The sequence below is a fragment of the Scyliorhinus torazame genome, chromosome 22, assembly GCF_047496885.1.
Source record: "Scyliorhinus torazame isolate Kashiwa2021f chromosome 22, sScyTor2.1, whole genome shotgun sequence".
NCBI lineage: Eukaryota > Metazoa > Chordata > Chondrichthyes > Carcharhiniformes > Scyliorhinidae > Scyliorhinus > Scyliorhinus torazame.
The window spans coordinates 69,970,581-69,984,876 of NC_092728.1; the positions used below are offsets into that span (position 1 = coordinate 69,970,581).

The following is a 14,296-nucleotide window of genomic DNA, read 5'->3' on the forward strand; positions in this document are numbered from 1 at the left end:
ACTCCGCACAGACAGTGACCCATCGGGGACCCTGGAGCTGTGAAGCCACAGTGCACACCACTGTGCTACCATGCTGCCCATTGTTGCCTCACAAATCTGTGCTCATCTTTCAAAAAGCTCCATGTTTGAATCCTTCCAATTGCGCTTCTGACTCAACACAGGACTGAAACAGCTCATATCAAAATCACAAATAACATGTTGTGACTGTGACCAGGGTAATTTATCCCACCTTGCCCTTCTCAACCTGTCTGAAGCCTTTGACATGGTCAATTGCACCATCCTCCCCCCAACTCCTCTCCACTGGTACTGCACTCACCCGATTCTATGCTTATCTATTTAATTGTAGCCAGAAAACCATCCGCAATGGCTCCTCTTCCACCCCCCCTCCCCACACCATTACTGCTGCTGTCCCCTAAGGAACCAACCTTCGCCTCCTATTTTGTATCTACATCCTACATCCTGGCCCATACCGACATCACACACAACCACAAGGTCAGTTTCCATATGAACGGTGAAGACCCCCCCGCTCTACCTCACCAATACCTTTCACAAGCCTGCAACTGTGTCTTAAGTTATAAGGCTGCTTGTCTGGCATCCCGTACTGGATGAGCTGAAATTTCCTGCAACCAAATACTGGGAAGAGTAAAACCTGTCCTCACCGCAAACACCAAAGCCTAGCCGTTGATTCTAACCTTCTAGCAACTGTCTGCCGTTGAACCAAATAGGTCACAATTCTGGTGTGTCATATTTGATCCTGAGATGACCTTCCCACCTAATATCTGCGCCATTACTAACGCTACTCATTTCCACTTCCGGAACATTAACCAACTCCTCTCCTGATTCCTGGTTAAGAAGTGCCTCTTTAAAAAAGATTTCATTTGTGATTTCAGATCTTTCTGTGGCCTCGCCCGTCCTTATTTCTAATCTGTTCTGGACCCTACAACTCTCGTATCTGTGCTCATTCAATTCTCACCTCTTGAGCATCTCTGATTTTAATCACATCATTGGTGGCCTTGCTTTCAGCAGCCTGGGCTCAAACTCTGGAATTCCCTACTTAATCCTCGGCCCCCTGTCCTCACCTTCTTGCTTTCACGCCCTGTGAAATCTAGCTGTTTGGCTAACTTTGCTCACCTCTCCGATTATCTCCTTACAAGGCTCAGTGTTGTATTTGGTTGAATAATGCTCCTGTGATGTTCCTAGGGAGTTTTTTTTTAAATTTAGAGTGCCCAATTTTTTTTCCAATTAAGGGGCAATTTAGTGTGGCCAATCCACCTAGCCTGCACATCTTTTGGAGTTGTGGGGATGAAACCCACACAAACACAGGGAGAATGTGCAAACTCCACATGGACAGTGACCCGGGGCCGGGATTGAACCCGGTTCCTCAGCACCGTGAGGCAACAGTGCTAACCAATGCGTCACCATGCCGCCAGTCCAAGGGACATTTTATTATGTTAAAGTGGCAACAAGCTGTTGCAGTTTTTGCGTAAACATAATGTTCATGTTAAATCTATTTTAAGGCTGTGGTATTATTAAATAAAGTCAAGGAGGCGGCACGCGACACAGTGGTTAGCACTGCTGCTTGCAGCGCTGAGGACCCGTGTTTGAATCCCGGCCCTGGGTCACCGTGTCTGTGTGGGTTTCACCCCCACAACCCAAAGATGCGCAGGTTAGGTGGATTGGCCACACTAAAATTGCCCCTTAATTGGAAAAAAGAATTGGGTACTCAATATTTTTAAAAAAGTTTTAAAAAACAAAATTAAATAAAGTCAAGTTTAGCTCCAGTGGGCAGCCTGTGGCGCATTGATTAGCACTGGGACTGCGGCACTGAGGACCTGGGTTCGAAAATAATTGGGTACTCCAAATTTTAAAAAAAAGTTTAGCTCCAGTGGTAAAGCTTTGCTCTTGAAGAGTACACAAATACCAATTCATTTACACAAAAACAAAATACAGTGAATTCTGGAAACCTGAAGTAAATGCCACAAATATTCAACAAGTTACACAACGCCTGTAAGAGAGAAAAAGTAACATTTCAGCTCTTACACCAGAACCGGAAGATGACAGAATGTTTATAGTGCAGAAGGAGACCATTTGGCCCATCAAGTCTGCACTGGCTACCTGAAAGAGCACTGTCTAGTCCCACTTCGCTGCCTTATCCGCCTAACCTTGCACATTCTTTCTTTTCAGCTGGCATTCCAATTCCTTTTTGAATACCTCGATCGAACCTGCCTCCACCACCATTTCAGGAAGTTTGTTCCAGACTCCAACCACCCTATGGGTGAAAAATCTTTTGTGCCCTTTAAGGGGGCAGGCTCGGTGGCCCATGTGACTGGCCTGGGGCCAATCGCGATGAGTGAGTAAATCCCGGCCAATAGCATGATAGTACTGGGCCGGGGAGCTGGGGGTCTGGGCAGAGTGAAATCCGGAGCTGGGGCATTAACTCCTATATATAGTTGTTTTGCGCCTGTATCATACTTGCCTTTGTCTTCTCCAATAGGCCCGTTTTGTTTTACACTGGAAGCCTCCAGCATGTTTATCTCGAGCCGCCACCACATTGGTGACGAGGTGAAAGCTTCAATCACAGCGGCAGTGCTTCGTATTTGAGGGGGGGGGGGAAGGCCACCCTGAGAAGGAAAAGGTCCCCGAAAATTCGAAGGAAAATCAGGAGTCAGCTATTCAATGCTAAAAGTGATTAAAATGCCTATCATGGGTAAATTAGAACCGTCTGCCTGGGGCCGGAGGATTAAAGTCAGTACGTAGAACAATTCCATTACTACTTCACTTCAAACGAGAACATTAAAAAAATAATAATAATTTAGAGTACCCAATTATTTGTTTTCCAATTAAGGGGCAATTTAGTGCGACCAATCCACCTAATCTGCGCATCTTTGGGTTGTGGAGGTGAAACCCATGCAGACACGGGGAGAATCTGCAAACAGACAGTGACCCGGGGCCGGGATCGAACCCGGATCCTCAACACTGTGGGCAGCAGTGCCGCCCTTTCAAATGAGAACACGGGTGAAGATACCAGAAGGTGATACTTCTGACCGTCTGTGGGCATCAAACAACTGGATAAGAAATCTGATGTCTCCTGATGTACCCAACTTGAAGTTCTTTGACCAGCTGGTCAAACTGGTGAAGGAACATTTTAAATCTGAGGCCCGCAATCATTCTTCAGTGATCTAAATTTGATTAATCAACCAGGGACCCTGAAGAGTCCATCTCAATTTTCGTAGCCATGCTTTCACACCTCACTGAGCACTGCGGGTTTAGGACTGGACTTTATCACAAGCTTTGAGACCGGTTGGTTTGTGGAATGCAGAATATCCAAAAGATGCTCCTGGCTGAGACCTCAATAACACTGGAGAAGGCGATTGAGATCGCTCAGGCAATGGAGTGCATCAAAAAGGCACAACAACCACCTTTTTCTGCCAGCGGGTTTGGTCTTGATGTTTAAGTCATGGGAGGGGAAGGGTTGGAGATGTTTGGAGACCTGTTTCTGATGGAGAGGTTTGCTAGTTCTAAGGAGCTGGTGGAGAAATTTCAACAGCCTGGTTCTAGTTTTTTCTGGTACTTTCAGATTCACAGTTTTTTGTGCAAGGCTTTCGCCTCCTTTCCCTCAGCATCACCCTATTGCTTGTAGGGGATTTTGCCTTTGACCGGTTTGATTGGGGGACTATTTCAGGCCATATCCACTCAGCAGAGTCAGCTCCGTTGAGTGAGGCGAGGTTGAAATGAGAGGGTGAATTGGGTCCCATTCTGGATGGTGAGGTGTGGAGTGAAACCCTTCGCAGGGTCAATCACGTCTTCATGTGCTCAGCTAAGTTTGATTCAATTCAAGGTGGTGCACAGGGCGCATCTGACTAAAATGAGGATGATCAGATTTTTCTCTAGGTGTGAGCGTTAACCGCACTCCTATGTTCTGGTTTTGTGCCAAGTTCTTAAGTTTCTGAGCCTCTTTCTTCAACACCATATTGGAGACACTCAAGTTCATTTCGATCCATGTCCTCTGGTGGGCTATTTGGCACATCAGACTTGCTGATGCTTCAGTCTGGGGTGAAGGCGGATGTCTTCATCTTGTTGATAGCCCGGAGATGAATTCTGCTTGGGTGGAGGTTTCCTATTCCACCTAGTGCCTCGGCTTGGTTTGGCTTTTCTACATTTGAGGATCAGTAGAAGGGGCAGCTTAAGGTGGCAGCCATTAATTTCCTTTTTAAGGAGCTGGTCACCGTCAGCTGTTACGAGGTTTAGTTTTTTTTTTGGGGTGGGTGGGGGTTAAAGTTAATATGTGTTTTTGCTTGTTTCTTTTTTAAATCATATAATTTTGATGAAATTGTTCTGGATGGTTTTGTTGAATATGCCAATTTCGAACAATCATATTCAGAACTGGACAGTCAGGATCTTGTCCTATCCAAAGTCAGAAAGATCATACAGGCTGGGTGACATCATGACAAGACCAAAAGCACAAGATCATACATCACATGGTGTGATGAACTGATGTGTGCAGATGGTGTAATCTTATGGATCATGGGTGGTCGATCTGCCCTCAGTTAGGGAACACCTTTTACAGGAGCTGCACAGAGCCCACCCGGAGCAAACTAAGATGAAGATGATGGCACGCAGCTATATATGGTGACCTGAGATTGATAAGGCTACTGAGGAATCAGTATAGCAGTGTGCCCCATGTCAGTGTTGCCACCATCAGCCATCATCCACCTCTGGGAATTGCTAGGTCATCATTCCCGTACCAGCCTCCCCGAACAGGTGCCGGAATGTGGTGACTAGGGGCTTTTCACAGTAACTTAATTTGAAGCCTACTTGTGACAATAAGCGATTTTCATTTCATTCCTGGACCAGCGTCCGCATTGACTATGGAGGATCCTTTCTGGGCTGAATGCTCTTCGTCCTGGTCGCGCGTACTCTATTTTGTGGTTATCAATTCAGGAGATGGGCACCTCGACCTTGCCAGCAATGGTCGACATCTTATGCTATGTATTTGCAATTCATGGACATCCAGAGTCCATCGTTTCGGACAATGGCACCCCGTTCACGGGGGCAATTTCCAGGTTTTGTTCAGGCAAATGAGATTCGGCATGAAAGGACTGCACCATATCACCCTTTGTCCAATGGCCTAACCGAAAGGGCCATACAGACCTTCAAGAACCCGATGCATAGACAATCATAGTTTTGCCTCAGGGCCACCGAGGTTAGCCGGGTGCATTGTAGCCCGTTCGGGACCTGTGTCATATGTGGTCGAGGTGGTTGATTGGACTCTCAAGAAACACGTCGACCACGAGCGGAATCAAAGGTTGGTGAACCCATGTCCAGTATTTACCCTATCCATTAACCCTCAGGATCTTGACTACCTCAACAAGTCTCCTCTCGGCCTTCTTTTCTCTAAGGAAACTATTTCCAACCCATCTAATCTATTCTCATAGCTACAGTTGTTTATCCCTGGAATCATTCTTGTGAATCTCCTTTATGCTCTCTCCAATGCCTTCATGTCCTTCCTCAAGTATGGCACCCAGAACTGGCGCAGATGAGGCCTAACTAGTGTCTTATACAAGTTCAACATGACCTCCTTATTCTTGTACTCAATGCCCCTACTAATAAAACAAGGAATATACATGCTTTGTTAACTGCTCTCGCAACCTGCCCTGCCACCTGGTAGAGAAACTTTTGGGAGAGCTAATTCAATCTAACCATTACCTTCCTTGTCTCTGCATGAAATAGGAAACTGCTTGTAATTTTTATATGGATTTGACCGGTCCACTCATATTTTGGTGTTGCGCAGAGCAAGTAAATGAATGTGAGCCTAAATAATAATAATCATTTATTGTCACAAGTAGGCTTCAATGAATTTACTGTGAAAAGCCCCTAGTCGCTACATTCTGGTGCCTCGGGGAAGCCGGAACGGGAATTGAACCCGCGCTTCTGGCCTTGTTCTGAATTACAAGCCAGCTGTTTAGTCCACTGTGCTAAACCAGCCCGAAAAGGTACCACTATGAGGTGTGTACTTTCAAAGACTAAGAAAACACCCATGACCAGTACTGTAAGTGTCTGGCACTTAATGTGGGTACATAGTAATATGAGGCACATGACCCACACCTAGAGTCAGACGAGTGCTGGACAAAGCCATGTCTACCAGGAAGCATGGAAATAGCTCCTATCTTATACCCTTTTATTGCATATTTATAAATAGCTCTGAGTCAATGAAGACTTCTATTTAACCTGCCTATGAATACAATGGCTTGTTCAGCCCAAGCGAACTGTAACCAACACCCTACAAGCATAGCAAACAACATGAAAAAAATCTTGCCAAAACTGTTTTGCTTTCCAAGTAATTGGCTTTTGGCTGTTTCTGCCTTGAATTAGGTTCCTCTTTGCACCATGTCAAAATCCTGTTGGATTATGTTTGCCAACAGGTATTGAGTTAATAAATACCCACTTAAAAGACAAATGGCACGCATTTGTTTCATCAGCCCTACTGTGTGACGTGAAGATGACCACCAGCCAAACTGAATACAATGAATGTCACTTGAGGGGAATTGATCCGCTGCAGAACATCAGGTAAACAAATAACAGCCAGGTTTCTTTGTCCCTATGCCATTAGTAGTGGAAGTCCCCCAGCAGCCTTTCGCTCTACACAGACATCACTCAGAGCAAATGCAATTCATCTTTTGGAGCAGAAACATTGCACTTTGTGGATCAGAGGCAAAATGTGACGCCTGCAAAAATATACCCATTTCAAAAATTGTTGGAGACAAAATTTGCTATACTGCACAAATTGCTAACTGACAGGGTCTATCTTTTCTTCTGTGTTGCAGATGCATTTTTTTGTGTCTGATCAAGTGATCCTACTATTTGACTTCTGGAATGTTCACTCTGTAGCAGGTACTGAATTTACTCATTGCGAAAGGCTCTTCTGAAAAAGCTAATTATGTTTACCTCTTTCTAAGTTTTGGAAATATAAAAGTTCTAAAGTTATACTTTTCAAAACTATGCTTTTAACTCTTGTGAACATATATATTTGATCAATTTGCACTGCTTTCTATTGCATGCAGTCAAATATATTTTCTTTGTCAATAAAGCAAAAACAAAGATCTGCATTTATATAGCATATTTCATCACTTCAAGGCTTCCCTTAGTGCTTTACAGCCAAGTGAGTACTTTTTGAGGTGTAGTCACTGTTGCATCATTGGAAACGTGGCAGCTAATTTGCATGTAAAAAGACTCCGCAAACAGCAATCTGCTTCAAAGTAACATCATGTTGGCTTGAAAATGTAGGCAGGGTGTTGTTAAAAACTTGCTCAAAAGGCAGCACCTCCAATAGTGCAGCACTCCTTCATACCAAACTGGAGTTTTAATCTAGATTTGGTGTTTTATTTTCTGCTGTGGGACTTGAGCCAAGACAAATCTGACTCAGTGGCGAGAGTGTTACTGAACTGTGGTTATCACCTAGCACTACCCACTCCTCCAGCTCATTTTCTGAGATGCAGTGAGGTGAATTGCTTTCACCAGCTGCAAATATTGTTCTGTTAATGTAATATTATCTTATGCCTTGTGGGAAAACCCAAGCTTCCATTCAGCATCTACCTTTGTCCTAATACTAATTCTCTTGTCCTTAAACCCTTTTTAAGCACTTTCGGCATTTTAGGCTGATTCGTGTTGGAGAAAAATGACGTTTGTTGCTTGTGACCCGAATAAAGTTAACCCATTGGTAGCGGACAGAGAACAGGTTTAATTTATTCTTTTTAATATACTTTGCCAGGAGAATGACAAGTCTGCTACTACCGGCACAGTATTAAAGTACATTCCGTGACACGTGAGAGCATGCTACCTAAATATATGGTCCCAAAAATGTAGGTTTAAATAAAAATGGTTTGTGTAGAAGATTTCAAGTGACGACTTGTTATACAGCCCGCAGCCCAAAGTGTGATGATGCAAGTTGTTTATTTGCAATATGTAACAGGATGCTAAATCATTATTCTTCACATGCTACGTATTACTGAACAGAATCACATAGATACACAATAAAGAATTGCCCAGTGACAATTAAGAATCATTACTTCCAATGCTGATTTTGTATTATGGCTTCAAAGCCGAGTAAGAAATCTGAATAGACTGTGGTACTCAAAACAAAGTGTTACTTTGGCCAGTCACAATACATCTAAAAAGTTCTTTTTAAAAATAAAAAATAAATTATTTGCTGGTTGTTAAAACTTGAATAATAAAAATCTTCATCGGGTTAATTGTGCAGCTTGTTTGGCTCCTCTAGCTAGCGACAAGTTAGTTATACTTCTCACCGAGAGACACACAGCATTTGTGCAGCTGAATGACTCTGAACTTCAACTGGCGACAGTACAGAATTCACGTCAAAGTAGCAATCATCCAACTGCCCAGCTGAACAAAGTGAATTGATAGAACCAGACTAGTCGTCACACTCTGGTATTTATGCAAAGACATTCTGGCGGGCAACGAGCTTTGAGGTTTTGGCAACTGAGGTCATCTGCTGGACAATAAGGAGCGGAAAAGGGAGAATGTTATGGTATAGATTGGATCATTGATCTTCGATTGCAGCAGCTGGACAAATGCCTAGAATTTTATTTTTATAATTCAATAAAGCAAACAGTGTTTCATAAATAACAGAATTGGTCCCAATAAGATTCTGGAAGATGATCATTTTGGATGCAGGAGTGTAAAAAAAAAGCACAATATTGGTCACAATTGGGCAGCTGATCTGCATTTGGGAGCAGCTCCCTGCTGTTTACACAAGAATCTCTGCAGTGGTGCAATTGATAGTACAGCAAAATTATAATTTTTCCAATCACCAGGGTAAACCATTTGAAACCTGGCTCAGAAATGCTTCTATTCTCATAAGGAAAATAAATTCTCCAAAATGAATGAACTGGTGACCAAATATTCGGTTTCCCCTATATTTCTGTATATTCATACATTTATTAACTAGCCATAGGTTCCTAGGGTACATTGGGCAATGTTATAACAGCACACCTGCAAGCACCAGTATAGGCTCTATATTCAAAAGAGCACAATTTCCAAATCAAATTTGAGAGCGGAAGCAAATCTACTAATGTGTACCCTGTACAATGAGTGTTTGTTGCTGCAGGCCCCAGCGAAAGCATTGGAAGTGACAGAGCCGAGGCTACTTTACATTGGATAAAGCAGAAAAATCTACACATTTGCACAAGCAAATGGCAGTAGGTTGGTGGTCAGTGATGTGGTCTCACATACTACAGTTTGGGCCAATACAGCCAACAAACAATGGGAATAATGCTGTAAAGTTCTGTAACAGGTAATCCAGGTCAACAGTTTGTAACAATTTACAGACATTTAAAAAATCTTACATCCACTGAATTTCATACCTCAAAAGGGCAGCATCATGATTAGCTCAAAACTGTTGTTGCATTATGCTGAATAGCTGCATTATCCCATTGATCAACTCTGACTAATCAAAACCCGGAGGGAAGGAGGGAAATTCTATCAGTCATCAGTAACATCCAAAAAGGGAGGTGATGGCGTTGTAATGATATGTCTAATCTAAGGAGATAAAAGGGTTAACAAGATGATGTTCATGTATATCAGCACTCGATGGCATCAATCAGTAGTCTTATAAAAGGCTGTGTCTCTAAGCATTCTGGGAGAAGCTGTGGAATAAGCTGTTGGAGAAGGATAGTGTGAGGTTGAGTTAGAGTGTAGGTTGTATTAGAGAGAGATAATTAATTACTGTACCATAGATTCAATACTATTATTTAGCTGTTACTCAGTAGAGTGTGAGAACCATTTCAAGTAGTGTAAAATAAACTAGCTTTGGTTCAAACATATTGCTCTGTGTTCTTTGTAAACACTACGACTTTGGCTATCTTGGAGAACAACACAAGGAACATAACCGGCGTCACTGGACCAGACACCCAGGCTCATGCTCAAGGAACATGGGTTCAAATCCTGCAACTGCAGCTGGTGGAATTTAAATTCAATTCATTAATAAATGTCGGATTTTTAAATAAAGGTAGCCTCAGTAATAGTGACCGTGAAACTATCAGCAATTATTGTAAAATCTACTGGTTCACTAATGCCCTTTAGGGAAGGAAATCTTCATGTGACCCCAGACACACAACAATGTGGGCAACTCTTTGCTGCTCCCAAATGGCAATTGTGGATGGGCAATAAATGTTGACCTTGGCAGCGACACCCAAATCCCATGCATGAATGATAATTTGCACCCTGCTTGATTTTGCTTTCATTTGTAGGCTTCCCACGGGGTAGGTTAGATTAAAAGTATCCTGGGTGTTTTGCTAAGTCCACCAAATACAGCTAATAGCAAAAGCATAATAAAGCTGAAAGCCATTTCATTAATCAGCAAAAGATAACTGAAACCACCCACAAACTTCACTTCCAAAGCTCTCCTAATCAGATAACACTTTGCGCTCGGACACAAAGTACAATTGGTTACTTTTTCTGTTGAACGCCCCTCTAAGGATCCTCGTAGATCTCAACAGCTGTTTCCAATATCTCAGCCTTGGAGCCACCTCCATCCCAAAAGGCTTTTGAGATCACTGGCAGCATCTTTCCTACTTCAGTCACGATGAGCGGATTTCAAGAAGTTGGACAGCCTCTACCCCCTAGTGGCTTCTCCACCAAGTATCACTGTCAAAAGTGTTATTTAGATCTGGGGCAAATTGCTAAATGTTTTCAAAAATTATTTTTTTACGGCATGTGGGCTTCGCTGGCTAGGCCAGCATTCATTGCCCATCCCTAATTACCCTTGGGAAGGTGATGGTGAGCTGTCTTGAACCACTGCAGTCTCTGTGGTGTAGGTATACCTACTGTGCTATTAGGGAGGGAGTTCCAGGATTTTGACCCAGTGGCAGTGAAGGAACGGCCGATATATTTCCATGTCAGGATGTTGAGTGATACCATAGAATCAGTGCAGAAGGAGGCCATTCGGGCCATCGAGTCCACACCTGCCCTTCGAAAGAGCACCCTACTTAAGCCCACACCTCCACCCTATGCCCATAACCCAGTAATCCTACCTAACCTTTGTTGGACACTAAGGACAACTTAGCATGGCCAATCCACCTAACCGGCACATCTTTGGACTGTGGGAGGAAACAGGGCGATTATGCAGACTTCGCATAGACAGTGACCCAAGCAGGGAATCAAACCTGGGACCCTGGAGCTGTGAAGCAACAGTACTAATCACTGTGCTACCGTGCTGCCCACCCTTGGAGGGGAACTTCCAGGTGGTGGTGTTCCCATGTATCTGCTGCTCTTGTCCTTCTAGATGGTAATGGTCGTGGGTTTGGAAGGTGCCGCCTAAGGAACCTTGGTGAGTTCCTGCAGTGCATCTTGTAGATGGTACACATTGTGCATTGGTGGTGGGGGGAGTGAATGTTTGTGGAAGGGGCACCAATTAAACAGGCTGCTTTGTTCTGGATGGTGTCGAGCTTCGTGACTTGTTGGAGCTGCACTCATCCAGGTAAGTGGAGAGTATTCCATCAGACCCCTGACTTGTGAGGCAGCTGGGCTAACCACCGTGCCACCTAGATAGACACCTAACGATCACAACATAGACCCTTGTTGCAGTATTGTGCGCAGAATAATTTCTCTTTCTATTAGGTGAAAAGAAAAGCATGGCGAGCTGCTTGTAAACCAACAAGTTTTTTTAATAGAAGTTACCTGAATGAACAGAATGTGACTTTCACAGCAAGATTCAATTGATAAATATGCAACTATCAGAGGTTTAAAACTGAGCATTATTGGAATGGTTTAACTTTCCATCCCATTAAAAGGTGCCTGAGGAAATTGTTGCCTGTACTTGAAGAACCTACAGTAATCTGTCTGGCAAAACCACAACACCAAGATAATGTGGAGGGACCTAGAGTGTCTAATTGCCAATGTCGAACATGGACAGTGTTCTCAACTCTGGACTTCACTCTATTCGGCCTGCCAGTGAATTATTTCATTTTGTCTTTTGTGGGAAGTGGGCTTCGCTGGCAAGGCCAGCATATGTTACCCATCCCTAATTCTCCTTGAACTGGTATGCTTGCTCAGCCATTTCAAAGGGCAGTTGCGAGTCAGCCACATTGCTGTGGACCTGGAGTCACAAGTAGGCCAGGGCGGGTAAGAATGGCAGATTTCCTTCCCTGAAGGGGATTTGTGAATCGGGTGGATATTCAATGGATTGATAGATCATCAATTAATCACTATTACTGACAGTAACTCTCAATTGCAGATATTTAAAAAAATAATTGAATTTAAATTCCACCAGCTGCTGCAGCAGGATTTGAAACTATGTCTCCAGAACATTAGCCTGGCCTTCTGGATTACCAGTCAAGGAACATTATGTCACAATCTGAACTTCCTGTTACCTAGCTAAGGCCAAAGGTGCATTCATAATTTTGCCAGAGTGCCAACATGTATTATACATAATGCAAATTGCTTAAAGGTAATTAAACTATTTGTGCAATTGAATTTAATTGGGTGCAATCAAAATTTTATGATTTAAAAGTACTAGAACCTGCAATTTTGTGTAGGTACGAAACCATTCTTCATCATATCCATTTCTGCACAATCATTTTTATCTTGGGTAATGTATAAATCTTTGTGGTCCACTTAGATCTATTAATGGACAGGTTACTGAGAACCTAGCACTGCTCTATTTTTCCAAGACTTCATTCTTAGCAGAAAGGCAAAAATAGAATACAATCGCACAGTATGTATGAAGGCGAGATGGTGACAACAACTTCACTACTTACTGGAGAAAAAATTGTTTCATTTCATAATTTGGATTTAAGGAAAAGAATGAGTGCATTTAATTATGTTTAGATAATACAATCCAGTAAATTTCATTCTATCATCCATCAAAGCGTTTGTAGAATCTGGAAAATTAATTCCATAATGTACGAACATAAGACTTAGGAGCATGAGTATGCCGATTGACCTGCTCCACCATTCAATACGATCATGGGCTGACGGGCAGCACGGTGGTGCAGTGGTTAGCACTGCTGCCTCACGGCACCAAGGTCCCGGAATCGATCCCGGGCCCGGGTCACTGTCGTGTGGAGTTTTGCACATTCTCCCCGTGTCTGTGTTGGTCTCACCCCCACAACCCAAAGATGTTCAGGGTGTGGATTGGCTACGCTAAATTGCCCCTTAATTGGAAAGAAATAATTTGGGTACTTTAAATTTGTATTTTTTTAAAAAGATCACAGGCTGAAATTTACAGAGTGGAGGTCCAGAGGAAATATCTGACCCACAGTAAGCCACAGGAGAAGTGAACAAGGTGAGAGTGGGACTTCTGCGCCTCAGTAGGAGAAAGTTCTGCCCTCAAGAGCTGCTGATCAATCTGACTGGCCGGTAGCTCGAGCAGCCATAGCTGCACCTGTAGTGGGCGCTACTGGTATTGGAGGTAGGTCTATGGAAGAACAAGGCATGATCACCGCAGAGATGCAAGTCCAGAGCTTTGGGTGCGGAAAAGATTGGGGAGCCAAAGGAGGGGGGGGGGGGGGGGGGGGGTTAGTGGGGATGGTTTTGAAGGCCAGTTGGGAAGGAACAAAGTAGGGAGTATCATCAAGTGTGGGGAAGGCTTCCCCCAGTATGCACAAAGGATTCTCAAAACAGCCTGGCTACTCCCACCCACCTACCCATCCCAACCATATTATACTGTGGGCAGCGTATTATTTGGGCTTGGTAACAAGCTCAATTGACCCTTAATTCCCAACAACTTGTGGGTAGAAGGGAATGTGGTGGGCTTGCCATTTCTCTTAATTTTGGGGTCCCCTCCCCACCCTGCTGAAAACTTGCCCAATGTGGGGTTATAAAATCCAGTCACATGGCTGATTGGATTGTAGTGTGAAGCCCATTTTCCTGTCTTTCCCCCATATCTTCCAACTCTCTTGTCTATCAAAAATCTATCAAATGCAGCCTTGAATAAATTCAATGATCCAGCCTCTACTGTTCTCTGGAGAAGAGAATTCCATGGACTGATGATGCTCAGGAAAAAAATCTCCTCTCCATCTTAAAAGGAAGACCTCTTATTTTTGAACAGTGTCTCCTAATTCAGGTCTCCCCTACAGGAGGTAACATCTTTCCATGGCCTTATCAAGTCTCCTTAGGATCTTCTATGTTTCAATAAAAGCACTTTTCAAACTTCAATGAACATAGGCCTAACCTGTTCACCCATTCTTCATAATTTGAGCCCTTCATCCCAGCAATGAGTTGAGTGAATCTTTCATGAACTGCTTCTAACACAATTATATCCCGTCTCAGATAAGAACCA

General features: G+C 43.4%; 1 protein-coding gene across 1 annotated transcript in view; it reads left to right on the forward strand.

The window, feature by feature from the left end:
* The window catches only part of slc31a2 (solute carrier family 31 member 2), a 35,264-nt gene that overhangs the window by 11,768 nt on the left and 9,200 nt on the right, over positions 1-14,296 (forward strand). The window contains exon 2 of the mRNA XM_072488296.1: positions 6,825-6,891. Coding sequence (XP_072344397.1) covers positions 6,825-6,891 — 67 coding nt within the window. The remainder of the gene's footprint in view (positions 1-6,824; positions 6,892-14,296) is intronic.